A 22,152-nucleotide genomic window follows, 5' to 3' on the forward strand; every position below is an offset into this window, starting at 1 on the left:
TACAGTTTAAAATTTGGAAGTTATAGAGTCATATTATACTGGAAAAAAACTCCAAATTAACATTTTTGTCCCTGAAATAAAGTGAGAACTGGCCTTCCACTTTTCATAATTAGTACGGAATATGAAGTTTTAGTTACAACTTGTATTTATTAGTTGCTAAGTGTCAGTAGTTATGCAAAATACAACACTATTCTTACTCAAAGGATTTTATTTTTAGAAAGAAAACCTCAAAAAAAAAACAAGAAAAGAAAAGCTATAAGAAACGTCTGTTTCAGACATAATACATCCTTTCCAGATTTTTGCATGAATATTTTTCTATTTTCTAATTTTGGTGTATGCTTTGTACAGGGAGAGGGTATTTGCATAGAGATTGCTGCTGAGATGTCAATAAAGGAGGGAGGTGTGTTTTGTTTTGTTTTTCAGTATAATTTGGAAATGGCTGAGGATGGACAGTTGATCAAAGAAGTTGTGGTGCCAAAGGAAATAATTCTGAATATGGAGAAAAATAAATCATCTGCTTTTCCTGAGCAAACAGAATATACATTAGTATGTTGGAACAAACAATAATTTCCATAATTTGCCAAATAACCTTTCATGTACCATGACGTCAAAAGACATCAACGCAGCATGTCATCTTAGAAGAGGTATTCATATAAAGTGAAAAGACCATTGTTATGGAAGTAAGAGGTCATTCTGCCCCACAGACACCTCAAAGGATTTGGAAACCCAAGTAATATGACAACTACAAGCAAATTGGAAATGTGTCACATGGTTTCTCAAATGGTGGTCTTACCAGGAAATTATCTCTTCTAGTTATTTTCCCACCTTATTTCTTCACTCAGAACTCCCTTAGCAGCCCCTATATACCAGTCATTTTCTACTAAATTTACTTATTAATTTTTTATATTAACAATGTTTTTAGGCTTCTTTAAGAAGACCATCTTTTCTTGATCCTTCTTTCTACTTTGACAGAGTTCATCCCTCTATTTCATCTTTTCCTCGTGTTTGGCTTCCAAACAACTGTTCTTTTTATTTCTTCTCATCCATGCTTATTATGTACCTTGGAAGTCAGTGCTTCTTCCTTATTACTTCCAAAATGATTTGAATCCAAAACTTACTTGCCAAAAATGTCTACACTATCTCTAGTTATTAGCACATCCTTATAATATACCATTATAGTTGTGCAGCATTTAAGAAAACCCTTCTCTCCTTTGATTAAAGAAATATAGTGATGTACTAAAAAGAAGTTATAAGTACTAGTATTCAGGTAATAATTTAAACCTTTTTTTCAAAATCATGTAGCTATTAACTGTCAGAACTAGGTTTGAAAACGCATGTCTTCTAACTTGTTAGACTAGAAATCTTCCCAGGACATCCCACTGCTATTAAAATGAGACTTACATACATACATATTCTCATCTTCTTGATTTAGCAAAATGAAACCTCTACCTACTTCTACTCATTTATATTATACCAGGAATCAAGGTATCACCCTAACATTTCTTTAATATGCTGCTATCCCTGTGGTTATTTTGGGTACTTGCTGTTCACAATACTTGAACCTATCTACCGTTCCCACGTTTAAAAACAAATTTGTTTGTTAAGCAGTTTTAAATGTCTGAACTTAGATTTTCTCAATTACCATTCTTCCTTAACATTTCTACCACTAAACTGAATTTTTTTATTCAACATTCTCATCATATTCCATTTTTTTCACCTGAAGCTTTTTATTGATTTTCTATCACTTTCCCTAGTCAGGTGAGGTGAGATGGGCCACCTCAGTTAGGACAGAGTCCTCTACATACGGAAGTTGATCATAATAAAGACATTACAGCACTAGCATCCTAACATTAAGTAGCTAAAGTACTCCGATGAGTACTCCGATGTGGCTTCAGCCACAAGTTTAGCTTAACTTTAAATGCATACCACAAAACTTGAGGCTGACTCCACACTGCATGTTTTAGAGTGCATGATATTTTCGTTAGGCAAAATGAGAATTCCATTATCAAGTTTTTGGGAAGCTTAGATTAAATAAAGCTCTTAGTAAGATGCCTCTTTTAAGATTAGTGTTCCACAGAACAATTTATGAAACCGCACTACATCAATACATATTGAGCTAGAAATCTAAAAACGGAGTTTCTCACAGGATTTTCAGTACTTCCTGTTTCTCATCTTTCTGGAAACACTTTGAGAAGAGACATGCATAGAATTTTGGCACTTAACTTTTAGTTTGAGGCAGAGGTACACTTTAATGAAGAATAAAATAAACAAAATAATCTAGGCCTTGAAATTCAGTAAAAGATTCTAAATGAGAGTACACAAAGCCCTATTTGAAGTTTTTGGTGATCCCCATTCTACCCTCCACTTTATACAGCCTGTTTTCTACAACATATCTTATTGGAAATATTTAAAATTTTTGAGAACATCTTGAAACTTTCACATAAAAACCTCTCACTTTCAAATTGTTTCCCACAATTCTCAACATAGCAACCAATGGATTTATAGTGCTGAGAGCTTCCTAAACTCTATGTGTGTAAATATAATTCTTTAAAAAAAGGAGGAACATGTCGAAAATATAGAAACCTTCTCATTTTTGTGTGTCTGAACTTATTTGTAAATGTTTCAATTATTATTTTTAAAATGTAGAGAATCAGTATGTGTTATATATATGGTTTTGGAACGGGTGATTTTTTTGCATGTTAAATTTATACTTTGAGATTCTAATTTTCATATGAAATTTTCTTTCAAAATCTGAAGTCACCACTTGTTTTTATCAATTCAAATTTGGAGAAGTGAACATTAGTAAATATACTTTTAAAATATTTGTAGTCAATAAGAATAAGTCAAATATGTTGTAGATGCCAGAAATAAAACTAATACATTTTATGACATAAAGAAATGTAAGACTTCTATTAAAAATAGGTTGAAATTAAATGGTGAACTACATAAAATATTTGCAACATATAAGACAAGGTTTTAACATCCATTAATGAGATCATGAGTTAATAAAACAGAGATTAACAATCTGATAAAAATGAAAAAACATGAATAGGCTGATCACAAAAAAAAAGTCAAATGGTTAATAAGCATGAGAAGGTACACAGCTTAACCTGTAGCTAGCAAGGTTTTGGGAAATTAGAAAGCCTGTGCACACTTGGGGAGAATATAAAATTCAGAGATAATTTATCAATATGTTTGCAAATTTTAAATAATCATACCAATAATTATATATTTATATACAAATTATATACTTATTAATATGAGCATAGTTATAAAATTATTAATTATAATGTATCTATAAAAACTGGCTGTCTCTCATTCTTTAAAGTAAATAGAGTGTATTTTTATATAGTTATATGTATATACTGCTCATGATAAACTGTCATGAAGTAAATAATAGAAATAAACCTAGGATTTAAAATAATATTTAAAATCTATACACACAGAATATAAATAGGTACATACATGAAATTATGTATGAATGGATGTTTGTGTAAGCCTATAGAAATATACACACTTTATAGTCAGATATGTTCAGGTCAGTATATTCACAGAAAAAATCTGAAGAACAGGCACCAAACCGCTAATCTATTGATGTTGATTTCTGCAAGGGGAATTGATGGTGTTCAGGTACAGAATTAGGGAGATTTTTTTACCTGTAATTTTATACACATGTATATAATTTGCAATTTGTCTTACTTTTAAAAATCTTATCACAGAAGTGAGATAAATAGCCATGAGTCTAAAGTGGACTTGTCGATGCTTCTCAGGAAATTAAAGTGTTAGTGTGAATTAGTGAAGCTCAGAATGAGAGTTGGTAAGCTTGGGTGCCATGAGACAGGCTTTTGGGAGTGTAGGACAAAAGCATTAACATTATCTTTATTTTATTTATGTTAAGAGCAATTAAAAATTTACATTATTTAATATAAACTATGTGATTTATACTTTCTAGAAAGAGTATTTTTGTTTGTGTGTGTGTGTAAATGACATTTGTCATTTATAAGAATAAGCATTGATTGGTGAATTATAGAACTACTGGAATATTGGTGGTTCATTATTTATTCAACATTCAAAAGTTGTTTTAAAGCTATATATACTATGTGAGGAGACTTGTGTCTAGGAGTATGACAATAGTGATAAATAAAACACAGTCTCTATTCCAGAAGGTCCCTGTCTAATAGCATAGCTACAGACAAGTGAACACATGTACACATACATAAGCATAGATATGTTATGATACCTGTAAAAATATGGAGAAAAACAAGTACAGTTTGATCATGTAAACTGCAAGGAGCAAATGTGTATGGAAGAATCAGAGAAGGGTTCTTGGAGGAGGTGATATGCACACTGAGTTTTCCAGGATGAATAGGAGTTTGTGAGTTAAAAAAGAAAAATCAGTCATACCACACAAGGCAAAAATCAAATATGTCTGAGATAATGTCATATGTTCAAGGTGATGCTAACAGCTAACATGATTAAACACTACCATGACTGCTGGGCACTGTGTTTTATATGCATTCACTCAATCTTCATATCAACTTTACATAGAACAATCATCATTATTCTTATGGCACAAGAATATGGAAAACATATGGAAAACAAACTATGGTGTTTAAGAAACTTGCCCCAAGTCACCCAAATAATGTGTGACAAGATTAGTTATAAGAAGCATTCAGAGAAAGCAAAACCTAGGCAGTCTGGCCTCATAGCAAGATTGCAAAATTATCATTATAATGGTCATGGGCTTGTCTTATGCTAAAGAACTAAAGAATGTGAACTTCCTTCAATCAGTCAGAAATCATTAGGTGGTTGGGAGGGTCCTAAAACAGAAAAAAAAGACTTGTATTTCAAAAGGATGATTTTGATGGAGTTTTAATAATAGGTCCAGGTAGCACAGGCTTAAGGAGCAGAGGTCATTGCAATGGTCCAGACAAGAGTTAATGGGAGTTTGACTTAAGACATAGTCAATGGGAATAGATAGGGAAGGATGGATTGGAAGAATATCTCAGAGATGGAATTTATAGGATCAGCACTGATTGGTGAATTATAGAGGATCAGGGAAAGGAAAGAATTAAAATGCTCCTTAGACTTCCAGTTTCATCATAATTCCATTTTACTTTTAAGACTATGAGGTTATTGAAATTTTAAAGTACATATGACATTAAATTATTAAGAAAAATAATCAAAAGGGAAAAAGACAATACTCTCTTCAATTAGCCTGTAGGTTTTTCTAATTACAAAGAATAGAATAGAATAATATTCATTTTAAAAGACATGCTTTCCTGGTCCTTGCTCTTCACAACTAAAATAATTCAACCTTGTCTAATGCTGAAAGTTAGAGGTTTTTCTTTAGTATTTAGTAAAGAACTTATCAAATGGAAGATAACTTTAATTGAAAAATCTTTTTACTTCTTTAGATATATTAACTATTAAAGTGTCAGTATTTTATTAAGACATTGCAGTAATTTGTTTATAAGTCATAATTTAGTATCTTTAAATTGTACAAGTTTCAATCACTTAAAATTAATTAACTTAATAACTTCCCATAACTCCAGCTGGAAGATAGATGAGGCTTGTCAAATAAGTTCAGTGAATTCCCAATGTATAATAAATAGTTTATATCTCTTACTCCAATATTAGAAAGACTAAATAATGATCTGTATATTGGTGGGCCAAAAACAACCAGTCTACCCTTTTCTTTAAGTTTATATTTGTTTGTGTTAAGAGAATAACTTGACAACCACATCCATTATATTCAGGCTGAATCATGCTGCAAAAAATATTTTCATAATAATTAACACAGAAAATAACCATGGGCTTTATGCTAATTTTGCCATACCCTAGTTCTTTGGAAATGGGCAACTGATTTGACCTCTAGGAGCTTCAGTTTCTAATGTGTAAAATGGGAATAATAATATATCCTTTGGAGGATTCGCAGTAAAGAATGGAAAGCACCTGGCACAAATGCTACATTATAATCCATAGCTAGGCAGAGGCCAGTTTTGCTCCAACTATGTTTGAATTATCATCACATGTCTAGTTCCACTTCACTCTGAATGGTCTTATTGAAGATTTCCCTAATTTTCACTTTGCATATTCAACAAGATTATCAAGAAAGTCCATGTGCTCCATCTTTGTATATGTGAGGAACTGATTTCCTTTCCTGTATATACTTTATGGCAGATATTTTCTGGAATAGTCTTTTGTTTGGCTGTGTTCCCACCTTGGAAAAAATTAGAGTTAAGTCACAGATGGGTAAGTACCTGAAAACCTGACCAGCTTTTAGACTAACAGATCCGGTCGCATATTTGGTTCACCTGAAGGAAATTGCATTATGATACTCTCCCTCTTACATCTCTCTTCTGCTGTTTTTGGGAAAAAGCAGTAGTACACATACCAGAGCAATCTGGTAAAAGTTGGCAGCTATGAGCAAGGAAAATGTAACATTTCCCATTTACTTAGATTTTTGGTTATATAGTTTCAATTACATAGGTGAGATATAGGCCCCCTACTTCCATGTGCTTTTTCTTTGAGAGAAGAAACAAAATCATGTTTTGAGATTAGGGGAGCATCAAACAAAAGGAATTAAAAAATCCTAAAACAAAGCAAACTGGAAGATTCTCAGAGTTACTCCCACTAGATTGTTAAGAAAACACCGGTAGAGCAAATATATTGCTAATCCTATTCCTGCTTTGTGCTTTGGGCTATTTAGAGGATAAAGAAGTGAATCTAATGAAGCCAAAAATCCATTTTCGGTCTTACAAGTGATGCATTTAGTTTGTCAGGATGTAAATCAGCAGGACCTCTCAGCACACTTCTGTAGTATAATCCTACCCATAAACTATTTCTCCTTGTTCTGCCAAAGAAGCGGTGGACACACCTAAGGGCCAGCACACTGACTTGGCGATGAAGGCACCTATCATACTCAAAGCTGGTAAGTCACACACCCAGACACAAACTCTAACATTCCTTGGGGAGGAAGCAGAGCTTAATTTAGATAATCTCCTCTGAAAGTGTATTAGCTGATCCAAACCAGACCTGGCTAACTAAAGACATGTTGTTCCTATATTTCAGGCACACCTCAATGTAGAAATAGCTTCTTATGCATTTGGAGCATGAAGATTCATGTAAAGAATAGGTAGAGATGATCAATAAACTATTTAAAAATGCAGATCTTCATGTCTGACTTTGAGCTTCTTTTCACAGAAACGGAAGGAACACTTTCTTTGTTGCTTTATAAAGTGTTGGCAGAACTCCTCTGATTTCACTGCACACATGAAAATAAACAACAATAATAAACGAAATGGGGAATATATGCTATGCATTATGAATAGATATCTTTGGTTTGTATAAAGAAAAACACTTTTTTTTTTCTTTGTGGTAGTGGGGATTGACCTCATGCTTTCTAGATTAGCACTCTCCAACTTGAACGACACCTTCAGTCTTTTTGCTTTTAATTTGTTTTCAGATAGGGTCTGGAGCTAATTTTGCTCAGGCTGGCCTCTAATCTTGATCCTTCTACCTCTACTCCCTGCGTACTGGGACCACAGGCATGCACTAGTGTGCCTGGGCTGACTTTGAGAGAGGGTCTTTCTAATTTGCCTGGGCTGTCACACACAGGCCATCCATTGCACATATTAGTCCTTTCCACAGAAAGACAGACAGATAATGATACGACAATGCCAGGATGTGTGACAACCGACGGAAAAACAGCCTGAGGGGCCATATGGGAGGTAATGTAACATTTGATGCAGTCAGAGTCAAAAAACATGAAGTTACCAAGTAGAACCACATGCATTTTACAGATGCATGTAAAATTTTGACAGCATGAGCACAGAAATAAATTTTAAATTAAAACCTAAATACTGGAAAGTTTTGTGAAATACTTATATTACTAGAAAATGAAATTGCTATGATCCTGAAAAAATATTAATGATAAAAGACATAATTTACATACATAAGAAAACTTGAGATTGCTGTAGAAATTAGAATTTAATTGAGGAAAAAAGTCTTCAGCAGAAGGCATGTGTGTGCTTAGAGTATGGAATCAAATTCCTTTGAGAGGTTGCTGCACAGGGAAGAAGCCTTTAAAGCTTGGCCCAGAGTGGCGCTCCTTTGAGAGCTCACTATGCCTCAGTTTGACTGATCTGAAAGAACAACTTTTCATCAGTTTTCCTTTAGAGTATAATCCTAGTCATAAAATATTCCTCCTTTTTCTGCCAAAAAGGTGATGGATGTTCCTAAGAACCAGTGGACTGATTGATGGTAAAGACTTTTATCATACTCATAGCTGGTAAGTCACACACCCAGACACAAACCCTAACATTCCTTGGGGAGGAAGCAGAGCTTAATTTAGGTAGTCATCTCCTTTTTCAGTAAGCTTATTAAAAATAATGACATATCCTAGTGAGAATTCTTTAATAGGAAATGATACCAGGTGCAATATCAAAACTTATGTTGGAAAGACCAAAAATCTAAGAATTAAGCTTGAAACAATATATATTTATATACATTTATACTTATCATTTATACATATCACATATGATATATACAGTTCTTGAAGATATATATGTATATTATAAGAAAGAAAGAAAAATAATGGATATGAAATGTAAGAAGGAAAAGAGAAAGAGACAGATACTCAGTATAATCCATACTTGATGGCATTTGTTTTTGTAACTAAGGATCAGCTCTTACAGTATTGTGGTATCCTCATAAGGTAAAGTGTAAGATATAAAGCAAGAAACAACATACACATCAGTAAGGGACACATTGAAGAGTGTAAATCCACACTGACAATTTTTTAAAAGATACATCTTAAGTGGAAACATATACCTACTGTGAGCTGGATTAAAATGACCCTAGATTACACCTATAAAATGAAATATAATGCAATTATTAAAAGTGGAATTACAGGGATATTTTTGACACTAAATTATATCTATCTCCCAGAAAGCATGCTACAAAATAGTGTGTACAGTATCATACCTTTTTGTGAAATATATTTATATATAATACTCAGCAAAATGTGTAGCTGTTTCTGTACAATGGCACTATGTTTTTTAATTGTCCCATGTGTACTTTCTCTTTTTTCTACAAAAATGTGTGTTATTTATACTAATGACTCAGAAAAACAAGGAAAAATTGTTATTGTTCTACTTATTCAAAATTCCTGAACAACGTTTGCACAATAATTCTTGAAATATATGACTATAAATTTGTTCTTTTGAGCAATAGAATTGAAGCATAGGGATAGTGACCCCAAATTGAGGGATGATTGATGTAAAGTATACCTGTTACATACATGCATATGTCTAATTATCATGAAACTACAGTACGGTGTTTTTCAACAGGATTTTCAATTCCAGAACATTTCCTCATGCAGCCAGCTCAGGGTCAAGTCCTGCCAAGTTTATTTACAGTTATACAATTTACCTCATGATACTGTACAAAGAAAAATAAATGTAAAACTTAGAAATACAAGTCATGCCGATGAGTGACCCCTTTCGCATTCTAAACTAACAGCCAAGTTTATTTTCTTCATGCAGAAGTTTAATTGTAATTATTGGCATTGAAGTCTACTTTTAGCATTAAGTTGGGGAATTCTTTCAAGTTGTAGATAATCTGAAGAGTAAGAAAGGAAAGATGAAAATGAGCAGCAAAAAAACCTGCATTATCTCCCCAGTTCTGCCACAAGCCAGCCCTGTAAACTTGAACAGGTCACTCACTTCCTGAGTCCTTGTCACACCTTCTGTAAAGTACCTCCTAGATGTCCCCCTGGTTTGGAATATGAGAGAGGCTGTAGTTCCACCAACAAAATGGCATTTAACTTCTGTCTGTCTTTAAGTGGTCTTGAACTCAATATAATGCAAAAAAACCTGAATCTCCTTCAAAGCATCCAAATACTCAGGATAAAATGTGACTAAATACAAGACACTTGGCCTACAGAAGCCAGTACCTTGATCAAATTGTCCATCACCAATGTTAATGCTTTCAGAATAAGACAGAATTATGCTGTCCCAGGCCTCAAGAGCCTTATTTCATTTCTCTGAAATGACTCATAGTTGAAAAACACAATGACGTGATGGCATTTATAAATTTAACCAGAGCAAATGGCTTTAAATGAAACAAACAAAAAAACCCTTCCTGATTAGTTGTATAGGCAAATCATTTTCTGGAAAAAAAATACATAAATTTTGCTTCTCTCCAGTGTGAGACCTCTGAATTCAATCATCCTGCTTTAAACAAAAAGCCTGAGTGGATTGAGTGGTGATTCAATGGGCTCTATTTTTTTTTCTAAAGCTAAAATTTTTGATTTTGCTGAAAAATGTCAATATTTTGTGTCACTGAATTTAGTCATAGAATTAAATAATATTTGTAGGTATGGAAGATTTGAACAAGTGCACATTAGAGAAGTTAATGAAAAGGTTATGAAAAGCACTTATCTCAAAAAGGTAAACAATGGTATTGATCAGTTGACAAACTTACCACGTCTCAAGTCTTCCTTTTCATATTAAAGATTAATTTTGCTCTATATGTCAACTTTAATTTTTCAGAGTTTCTAGAGGCAAAGGATATAAATAGGTGCATACATATATATTTTGGGGCTAGACTGGTGCTCACCTGTTTTTTTCATGAATCTTTAGAATTTCATTTGTCTGTTGAAGAAGTTGCTTCTCTAGTTTGTATGTTGATAATGAATTTTCCAGCAGTTGTATTTCAAGTCGAGAAGTTTGATTTAGTACCTTAAGATAAAAGATATAAGCACTTCAAACTTCAACCACAAATCAAAGAGGAGAAAATAATAGAGATTTTAAAAAAGTTTGTTCTTAAATGATATACTTTCAGGAATAATTATTGTATAGTGTGTATTCTACCAACTACTGGTGTTCATGTTTCTCAAACATTCTATTCATTTGAGACTGAAGTTGCAGGAGATTGTTAAATCCATTTTTACATTTCAATTTTCATGCCCTGAAACACTGGGATAGTCTACTATCACCAACATTTGTAAATGCAAAGTGATGATTAGTACAAGTCTCTAGATATTGTGATAATTTATAATAACTATTAGACATATAAAAGACTCTTCCCTAGATCTATCACCTTATAAAAAGCAATTTAAATACAAACAACTCTTGACACAGTTTGGAAAAATTTGTGACTAAATATTTATTAAATAACTGTCATGTTAGGCCATGCCAGCTATTCCAAGATGTCACATCACCGAAAAGACACAGCCACTGTTGAAGGAAGAATTATCAAATTTACAAATGAGGAAAATGGGATTCAGAGAAAGCCCAATGTTCACACAGGAACCCAGGTAGTTTAACTTTATTGTAGTGCTCTGCACAGAAAATGCAGAAGAGGAGTCACACCTTGGAGGCCTGAAGTGATCAGGAACTCAGAGTGCACTAGGGACCAGTATTAATTATCCTTTCCACTCCACTGCACCGGATCCATCAAAAACTACAGATGCTCAGTTCCTTTGGAATCCCAAAGGCCCATGTGGCTAGTTATGTGTTAATAGGATGAGTCTGTGAGCCTGTGAACCATGCAACAAACCTATCATTCTTCAAGCAACGTTCACATATGGAAGTCCTAGAGGATGTCTTCAAACTGTGTCAATGTCCTATGTCTGTCTCTGTTTTGACCCTCTCCTTCTTTTCCTCCTTAAGAGATGTATAGTGGGCAATGAGGAGAGTAAATTGTTTTAAAAGCTCCCTATATTGTTTGAAAACTTTTATAAGCATCACACTTTACTTAAATTTACTTATTAAAAGGGACTTAAGAAACATTTAAAAGAGCAGCATCACTATAAAAGGTCCTCCTCTAAAACTGACACACTTAGAGCTTTTTCTAAATCTGGGACTGATCATATACACACAGAAAACCTTTTCAACTATTCTGATATGCTTGGGGATGTGCTTGAGCTTCAGGAGATTGCAAGGATGAGGGTATATTTTGCAGGTGATAGAGCAGGAAGTAGGCTGAAGGGAGAGAGGAAACTGCTTCAGTTGCAAAATTTAAAAACTGCCCCCCACCAAACCAGGAAATCTTAGTAAGTAATATGTCACTGATATGGATCTGAAAGCCTCTCTAAAAGTTACTACTAATAATCATATTTTATGTTTATAGAGTGTTTTAGAATTTAAAAAAATCCTGATCTATATCATTTTATTTTTAAAAAAAGACAGAATTTGAAGACAGAGTTAGGAGCAGCTCAGAAGAAAATATTGTAAGAGAATGTTACAGTTGAGGCTACACAGGATCTAACTTTCTACTACTGAACATATTTTTACATAGGCAAACTTCTTGCTTCTTTGCTTATTGAATGACAATTTATAAATTGTTCAGTTACAAATGACATTAGAAATTCATAAGTTATGGAATGAGGAGTGCAATGCATGTATCTTTTGGTGACACTTTGAAAAATGCTTGACGCAGAGAAGACACTAAATGCTTGCTCTTGAATGAAGGATGTACCATCTCCCTGACTCAAGAACATCCTATGGAATCAAATAATGTCTATTTTCTCCTTTATTCACTGCAAACCACACTTCCTGGCATTCTCAAACATCAAAATTTTTATTTTACAAGTAACCGTAAGTATTCTTCTCCTTATTCACTGAGAGCAGAACAGAACCATCTGGAATTGATAATGCAGAGACCTATATCTAACTCTGGAGAATGTAACTCCCAACGTATCTTCCTGATTCTTCTTTTCCTATCTTTAGTCCATTTGCCACTGAGAAACCAGAGTGATCTTTTTAAAAATAAGTCCAATCAAGTCATTTCCTATGTTAAATATACTAATTACTTCACTTTGCAATTAGTTTAAATTTAATGTTACCTACAAGGCCCTATCTGATCAGGACCCTGTTTACCTATTGGATCTCACTTCTGGACATTCTCCTAATGTATTATGCCACATCTCCATAACCTTTTTTCTGCCACCTCAACATGCCAAATTCATTTCCATCTTTGGGCCTTTGCACTTGCAGTCTCCTGTGCCTGGAATGTCCATCCCTTCCCAGATAACAGTCTCATCATTGATTAAGTCTTGATCAAGGGTGGGGGATTCCTGGCTCTGCGAAGTATCACCCTATTTTATTTTCCTTATGGAGTTAGCACTATTGAAGGTAATTCACGCATACGCTATCATCTTTCCACGCCACTATAATGTCAGTTCACAGAGGCAGGACTGCTCTGTCTGGAGCCCTCTGGATCTCTAGACCCCTGCACAAAGTCCAGGTGTACTATGATTCTCAACCATGTGATGGATGACATGGACAGTGGGTTGTTTTCTCAAGGTAGGAAATAATCACAAAGTCTACCAAGCTAGACTTTAATATAACAGTTCAAATCTAAAGCAGTATCTGAAGGTAGAAGAAGGAGGATAACCAATCTCTTCAGTCCAGCCAGACAAAATGCTACTCACTCCAGGCCAGTTTTGAGCATGAATGTCACTTTCCTCTTTGCACAGCAACTTGACCCCATTGCTGCTTTATTTCAACTTTCCTCACTGATGGATTCAAATAGCCCTGAAGTTCAAAAAAGTGGCCAATTCAGAGAACTGTATAGCAAACTATGATAAATTCTCCACTTCCTTGCCATGTGTCTGTGAACTTGCTGCCTAGCAATAACCATAGTGTTCCATTAAAATGACAAAAGACATTTCCTTCTTAGCCTAAACACATCCCAAAAGCACATCTCTGGGAAAAATATTAAAAAGGAAAGAAAAAAAATGAAGAAAGAAAAGGGTGAAGAATATATGGATCAGCCCCCAAGAATGGTGTCAAAGCTTAAACTTTCCAGAGTATGCCACAGAGTAAGGAAGACATAAGACCTGAAACAGGATTTATGGACTTTAAAATCTTAGGTGATTGTTTAAAAAACAAAAAACAAAATAAAAAAAATTTAGTTTCTCAGAGAAAGCAAGCTAGAAAACTTCAGACAGTCTCTTTTTAATCCTTTTAAGAGCATTGTGGTCTTTAAATTAATAGTCACATTAAAAATAGGTAGAGATTTAGGGAGAACACAAGAACCACAAAAGAAAATCTCTTTGAACAGCAAATTAACTATGAATCAGTCTTGCTTGTAGGTTTGAGTTTGCTTTTTCTCTAATTAGTCTTTCCAAACAAAGCAAAAAAATCAAAACAAAATATGATGCTTTGGCAATTTGTCTTTTACAGAAGTATGAAGGCAGATAAATGTAGAAAGAATGAGAGAGCTATAAAACCACTATTTTGCAAACTCGGTGAAGTAATTTTTTGATCAATGATTGACATTGTGATGAAGATTGACACTTCAGTTTATTTGTTAATTTCCAAGGGAAAAGTGAGCCATTGGGATGGAGTGACATGGACACTACTAACCCTAACCATATTCACAAACTTCTTTATCACTGAGGGGGTGGCAATCTGGCATTTCTGCCTCCTGATAAGATGTAAGATGAAGTGACTGGTAATTCTATACAGTACCCCTAGGCTAATGCTCACCTTGGCCTGACCAAACCTTTGGATGTAGTAACTTGCAGTTTAAAGAAACTACAGTAGATGGAAAAATAAATGAAAGGACATGATAAATAAATACTTAGAAAAATTCAGTATATGAAACAAATTACCAAATGATTGCCCTAGTTTCTTAAAAGGAAAAATTAAAAGAGCCCATTAAATCTTGAAAAACAAAACATGAAATATTTGGTAGAATCATTAAAAAAATGAATGTGGAAATTAGAGAATTTTAGAGAATTATTGTTAATCTTAGTTAAGATACAAAATATAATTAATACTCTATAATTATATATAACTTCATAATTATAGCATGTGTAACAATATCAACTCTAGGTTATAATGTAATAATCTCATTTGGTTATAGAGTTTGATGAGATAATGCTTATACTACAGTGCAGAAATTGTGTGTTTAAAGTAACTGGCTCAATACAGCTAGCACATAGGAGAGTCAGAATAGAAACCAGGTAGTCTGTTTCCAGAATCTGATTTCTATCCCACAGGTTCATGTATCTATGAACAAGCAACTTCCCTCTGGCTAAGAAAGGTGCCTCCCTTAGTTAATAACATCTGCTACCAAAATGGTTTCTTTCAAATCATCACAAGGTCTTCTCTTTGTTATAGTTGATGGTATCTGATTTCTCCACCAAAACACAAATTAAATTAGTACTTTCAGGTAGGAAGGATTCCAAAATTTCCATGTTACTCAGAGAATATATATTCAGAAAAAATAAATTCATACTATCTTTTTTGTTAGAATGTTTTATTTCCAAGTCCTATTGAGTCCCATCACCTGTTTGTGGATATATTTTGCCATCAACCCTTAGGATATTGCCTTAGGCCTGGGATCATTGGGTTAAAATCCTGAGATACTAAGGGATTAAGATTAGTTAATTTAATTACTTAACAAGTATTTATTGAGATCCTACCATGTATCTTGTCCTGTTCTAAATCCTAATGATAGAGCGGTGGACAGGAACAAGCCAGACAGAATCCCTGCTTTCTAGCAGAGGTTGGCCAAATTTTTCTGCAAAGGACCAGATAGTAAATATCTTAGGCTTGATGGGCCATATGTTTTCTGGTAGAACTATTCAACTCTGTTGTACAGAGACAGCAGTAATGGGCAACATATAAATTGATGAATTTGGTTGTGTTCAATAAAATTGTATTTACCAAAAGAAATGACCGGTAGAATTTGACCAGTGAGCCATGGTTTGCTGAGCCTTCTCCTAGTGATTTATCCAACACTTTTTTCCAGATTTCGTAAAAAAATTAATTACCAAGGTATTTTCTTTGGATAGTACCTTCGCTAACTTACTTCATTACCAATTCAGTTAGGCCAAGGTTAAATGTTTATTCGACTATTCCCTCACCAAGTTAAAAACACAGTGGCTCAACTCTGAGAGCTGCCATTTGAGAACAGATATGAGAAGAAGCCTGTTTCTGCCTCGAGTTTCATGTTCATTGAACAAACTGTTTATGAACTGCCTTAAATTTCTAATTGTGCTGTTGGGATCCAAACAATAGATGTGATAATTTGTGACTTCTGAAAAAACAGGGGATAAAATGTGATTGGACACGAAGGAAATGTATTAGGAGAAATGCCTGTAAGGGAAAATTGGGAAGAAGTGAGAGGAGGTGGGGAGGTGGAGGTCTAGCTATGTGAAGAAGAGAGGGGAGGAAGGAGTGTTGGGTAGACGGTCTTCAGGGCAGCTGTGGGGAAGCTTGGCATGGGCAGTGGGGAACCCTTAGCCAAAGTCATACCTCAGCGCAGTGCTGTCACTCCACGGAGCAGAACTACGCATCCTGCCACAGCCTGTGACTCATTGCCTAAAAGTGGCTGCTGGGAATCTTTGTCTCTACGCCAAACCTGATGGATTTCAGAGCGCTGCAGCTGGGGCCACTGGTCAATTACACTCCCACAGGAGGGGATCGAAAAGGTACACTTTTATGGTTGTGAGGAAAGGCTCCATAGCTAATTAATTTGACAGAAAGTAAAAAAGAGAAATGATTTAGAGATTCTGTGCCACATTAACTCGAACTCACGGAATTTAAAGGCTGCTTTGTGATTGGATTCTATGTATAGTACCTATTAAAACATCTTGCGTCATGGAAATACACAAAATATGTTTTTAAAATTTGATTAAATTCTATTTCATTAGAAATTATTGGAGATTGGAGGAAACAGGCTCTATGTCTACGGATTTCTCCTATAATTTGACACAGCTGGTGAACGGCAAAGACAGCACTGGATCCCAGGATTACATGGGATGATATCACTGGCACTTGGCAGAATAGTGGGAGTAGGATGAACCATTGTCATCAGCAAGGCAGCAGCTGCATCTTCGTCTGTGGCAAGTGTTTGAGGGTGTTATTAGGTTCACATTACTATTTGCTCTGATTTTCATCTTACTCTCTACTTAGACACACTTACTATAACCTTAGAGAAAGAAGGGATCCACAGGACAGACTCATCATTCATAGAGAGCTGGTAAAGCATGTGGACTTGGTGCCAGATTGATTTTAAATCCTCACTCTAACATTCATTAATTCGTTCATCTGAGGCAAGTTGCTTTACCTCTCTGTGTTTTGGTTTCATCATCTTTAAATAAGGAATGGTAACATTGTTTACTCCATGTGGTTTATCATCATTGTTATTATTACTGAAGAGCTAATATGCATAAAATTGATTGAAACAGAGCCAAGCACAGATTATCAAAGGTGAATTTTTAATGTAATTTGTTTGTCTGATAGTTCCAAATTTGCCTGAGAAAGAAGAAAGAAACAGAATTACATAACACAAAGGGACATAAATCATTGTGAAACTAACTCCTTTATATTGCACACTTGGAAAGAGGAACATAAGAAAAGGGAAGAGATATTGATACGAGCTGATAACAGAGTGAGAATAGCACTAAGTGAACTAAGGAGGAAGGAAGGGACTTGGTGTTGGTTTCCAACACTCACCACCATAGTGGGCATGGTTATTTCCAAGTGTTCATTATCAGTCTCTTTTCTGATCATGATACTTATCAAGCAAAGCCATAGCTTTGTCACCTTTTGTTAAAGTGCAATTCTAGAAGGTCAGAAGAGGACTGAAAAGCAATAAGTTACTTATCTTTATAACATCATCATGTGAGAGCTAGGGCACATGGATGTTTTGCAGAACCATTGTTATGAGTTCTTGAAATAACTGAGTGCCTGAAGTCCAATGTGAAATTAAAGTAAGTGAACAGAGGATCTCGTGATTTCTCTCAAAATCATAAGAGAATGCCTAGGCAACACAGAAGAATCTATTGGTTTATAAATGCTTATCATAAATGAATACAGTGTATCGAAGCTAAGGAATAATTCAGGATTCATTTTGTAAACTTGGGCCTGCATCAGGACTTGAGAGCACTTGACTGGTTATATTGAAGAAGAACACACCCAGTTGCAATAATTTAACTATGAACCACATGAGTGTGCACATATATGACAAAGGTTTGGAGCATTAAAGCTGCATATAGCATAAACAATTGGGATATCAAAATGAAAATGGAAGGATCAAATAGACTTCATCTCTTTTTTTTTTTTGACATTAATGGGGTTTTTAACTCAGGACTTCAAGCTTGCTAAGCAGGTGTTCTATCACTGGAGCCACAGCCACAGCCCTTTTTTGCTTTAGTTATTTTTCAGGTAGGGTCTTACATTTTTACCCTAGGCAGCCTAAGACCTATTCTTTCACCTCCCCCCTTCCCACTGTAGCTAGGATCACAGGTATGCACACAATGCCTGTTGTTTTGATTGAAATGGGATCTTGTTAACTTTTTGCTCAGACTGGCCTGGAACCTGATTCTCCTGATCTCTACCTTCCTAGAAGCTGAGCCACCATGCCTGGCCTAGGCTTCACTTCTTAAGGTAAGATAGAGTTCAATCCATTGTCTTCCTTCTCTGCTTACTTCTTATTGCTAGTTCTGATGGATTTATGATTTTTGAGTTTTCTAGGTTGAGCTATCTTAAAATTGTTCTTGCTATATCTAATAAACTTTCATTAGCATTTAATTAAGAATTTTAGCTGTTCCATGTAGGAGTGTTATTTTATTTTCTTTGAATTTTCTGTACTGTTTTCCAAAAAATACCTATCTCCTAGCCACAGGAATGCAGAACAAGTTATTACCACTAAAAACTTTTATAGCGTGCAACTTTACAATTTGGATATTAAAAATGCTAACAATGGGATTTCTGCCCCCTAAGAATTCTAATTCCTAAATAAGAAGAGAATTAAAAACAACTGAAGATAAGTTTTGGATGGGAATGGACAAATAAACAAAACCCTGTCATAGATTTCATAAATGTATAAAAATAGAAATATGCAATCAAGTAGGATAAATTGTGTATTATTTCAGTTTTTGAACATGTGAGAATGTACTGCAGTAAATGGTGAGCATCTGTTCTAATAAAAATAAGAGGAATGTACAGTTACATTTTTTATATCACAAGAAGCCAGTGGTGCATAGATCACTATACTTGCTTAGTGTGATGACAAATGATTAAAGAAATCTTGTATTTTTCAGTTGTAATATGTAGTCTCCTCCTCCTCTTCCCTGGTTTGCCTGATAAAAATGTACAGAAGAAAGTGTTTTTGAAAGCCTATGTGATTTGTTTCTACAATGTAATCAACACCTAAGTTCTTAATTATTTAATTATTAATCAGGAGAATGGAATAGAGAGGAGGACACCAGTCTGACTCCTGAGTTCTATTCATTTGTTATATCGGCCAGAATTCACTCAAACCTTTTAACTTACCTGATTTCAATGCTTTTCATAAATATTCATTATGAATGGGAATGGTCTCTGTCATATAAAATACTCTATCCATATAAATCATTATTGTTACTTCTCTTTATAAATCAACATATGATCTCTAATGCCACTCACACTGATTGAATAAAATAGAAATAAGTTTTCACCTATTTTACATTTATATATTTTAGCTTTGATAGAAATCACCTACATTGATAGAATCATCCTTCTAGATTCAGAATCATAATTATGATAACCATTTCCATGGCTAAAAGAGCACCAAGAGATCACTTCTAATATCAAAAGTGATATGTGCTATTTGCTATAAACTGTACGGGTGCATTCATGACAGTGATAATTAAAGAACATCCTTAGTTTTTATTGATTTACATTCAAATTCATATGTGATATCTAGGTGCATGCTTATTCCTGATGAGTTCACATGAGTCTTTCCTTTCAATGCAATGAAGGAAGAAACCACTGTAAGTGCCATTTTGGCTAGAGCATTACCACAGGTAAAACAGCACAGGTCAAAAATGTGTATCTGAAGCACCAAATTTGACCCAAATAACTATTTTGTTTGACATTCATCATATCACAGTTGGTAGCTGTAGTGTTTATGTGAACCAAAAAGCTGATTAGGTCCTTTACCAGCCCTGTTTTTTCAAATACATGCAAAGTTAAATATAACAACCCTCATTAAGTCAAACGAAACATGCATCCCATGTCAGGCAGTCATTGTTAGTTTTACCAATAAACAAAAATGTATATGTTTTCTCAATCCCCGTGGTGACACGTGCTCTGTGTTTATGGAAGAAGCCAAAGGATTAGAAGAAAAGAAATCTTCTGGTTGTGTGTGTAGACTCTGCCCCAGGAGCATACCTGGGTCTCAACATCTGTCAGTTTTCTGGTCTGCTCTGCGGTCTGTGATAGTAGGCTGGTTCCTATCTCAAGCATGGTGGCCGTGTGGTTCTGAACTGCGTTCTGCTGTATCTGGGCCATCTCCGACTTCATATTTTCCACAATGTAATTCTCAAGCTGCAAGAGATAAAGGACAAAGCATGCTACATTATAAGCAAAGCCTCCCAGTTGGGGCATGTAATATTTACAATGACAAAACAAGACACAGCTGGCAAACTGGCCATCTGGTAAGAATCTGCTACATCTCTGGGAGTTAGGGCAGCGGGAGCAGAGTGCACTGGAATCCTGCTGCTAACAAACTCCTAATATATAGAGTCACAACCATAATGAAACCTTGCACTTGTTCCAGCTTTGTTCTTGTCAACACTATCTAATTTAACTCTCACAGGAAGATGTGATTTAGGAACAACCAGCCTCACTGTCCTTTTTCATTTACAGCGAGGAAACAGAATCAGAGAGGGCTAGTGATGAAATCAAGATCACCCAGCAAGGATGCAACAGAGTTAGCAAATGATTTCAATCTAAATCTTAGTGCTCTGGTCTTTTCATTATAACATGCTGACCACTCATCTCAGGAAAATTCAGCCTCCTGCCTTCATTTTTGTTATGTTAAATGAAAGATTATGCTGCAATGGAGGAATGGGACAGGAATGGAAGAAACAAAATGCCCTCCCAAAGTCTTTAAGAAATATTAGACATAATCAGTTGTGTATGAAATGAGCTGCAGAGCCTGAGAGCTAACCATTCTTCACGTTCCTTTGTAAGTTCAAAAATGAGCACTCAAAATACAGCCCATAAGGCAGTGTTGGCCTTTCTTGCTTTGGGTAAAATTTATTTCTTTATGATGCCATCTTAGAGAACACTATGGTTGTAAAATAAATGGTACCACAGGGGCCAAGAAGAATTATTAAGTGACTTACTATGGGGGAGCTTGTTAGGCACCTGGGAGAATAAAGCTGAGCCATATGCATTGCTTGAAAAATGCAGAAGCAGCTGGCACCTCCCTGTCAGTGCACTTACTTCTCCCCCAACCACTGAGTGGTGACTACATTTTATTACTCAATTACACATATGGGGAAATTGCATCCCAGAGAATTCAGGTCCAAGGCCACACACCACAAAAACAGCCAGACTTGGACTTAACTGCTGAAGTCCTTAACTCTCATACTAACACTTTTAACCACTTGATAGCTCTGCCAAGTCGTGCTTAGCAAGCCGGGTTCCAAATCATTAACAGCTACGTGATTTTTACTGATTTAGTGAACCATAATACATCCACTCTTTTGTAATCCACAGTATCATTATTATCATGTAATAAATAGAGTCTAAGTGTATATTCCCTTTTGTGAAACTTTGGCAGCTCAATTTCTAACATCATCCCTTGCTCATTTCTAGTTATCAAACATAAATCTGCCCCAAACTAACAAAAGTGAAAGCTTACAATCAAACTCATATTGTTGTGCACAAATTCTGAATTTGTTCTTGCTTAATACAAGGCAAATCCCCTTCATATTCTACTAAATGAGGAGAGTGCAGTGAGAGAGGAATTCAACCTATAAAAGTATATTTTAAAACAAATACAAAATATAGATGAAGAAATATCTGAAAATTAACTTTCCAAAATATAAGGTCTCTAGGCCAAATCTTGGTTTTTATTACAATTCGCCTAACATATTTAAACAACACCGGAAGGGTAGAGGCCAAGAGGCTAGTCAAAGTAGTATACAACTATTATTTGGACTCCACTTCAGATGTTCTCTTTATCCTAATGACACCCCTTAACTTTCTTTTGGGAAATTATTTTTTCTCCTTTGAAAATAAATGTTTTGAGTAGAGTTGACCCATGCTAGCTTTATGAGTGGGTACACGTTTGAGCCTGGAAAGCAGAATCTTTTGCTCTTACTTAGCAATGTGAGTTGTTTAAGAAAATGGA

The 22,152-nt window shown here is 34.9% G+C and overlaps 1 protein-coding gene across 2 annotated transcripts in view; it reads right to left on the reverse strand.

Annotated features, from left to right (window-relative positions):
- The window catches only part of Angpt1 (angiopoietin 1), a 230,000-nt gene that overhangs the window by 76,624 nt on the left and 131,224 nt on the right, over window positions 1-22,152 (reverse strand). For both annotated transcript variants that reach the window (XM_074069051.1, XM_074069050.1), the window contains exons 2-3: window positions 20,181-20,336; window positions 10,624-10,745 (exon numbers count right to left, since the gene is read on the reverse strand). In XM_074069051.1, the coding sequence (XP_073925152.1) occupies window positions 10,624-10,745; window positions 20,181-20,336 (278 nt within the window). The remainder of the gene's footprint in view (window positions 1-10,623; window positions 10,746-20,180; window positions 20,337-22,152) is intronic.

The sequence above is a fragment of the Castor canadensis genome, chromosome 3 (assembly GCF_047511655.1).
Source record: "Castor canadensis chromosome 3, mCasCan1.hap1v2, whole genome shotgun sequence".
NCBI lineage: Eukaryota > Metazoa > Chordata > Mammalia > Rodentia > Castoridae > Castor > Castor canadensis.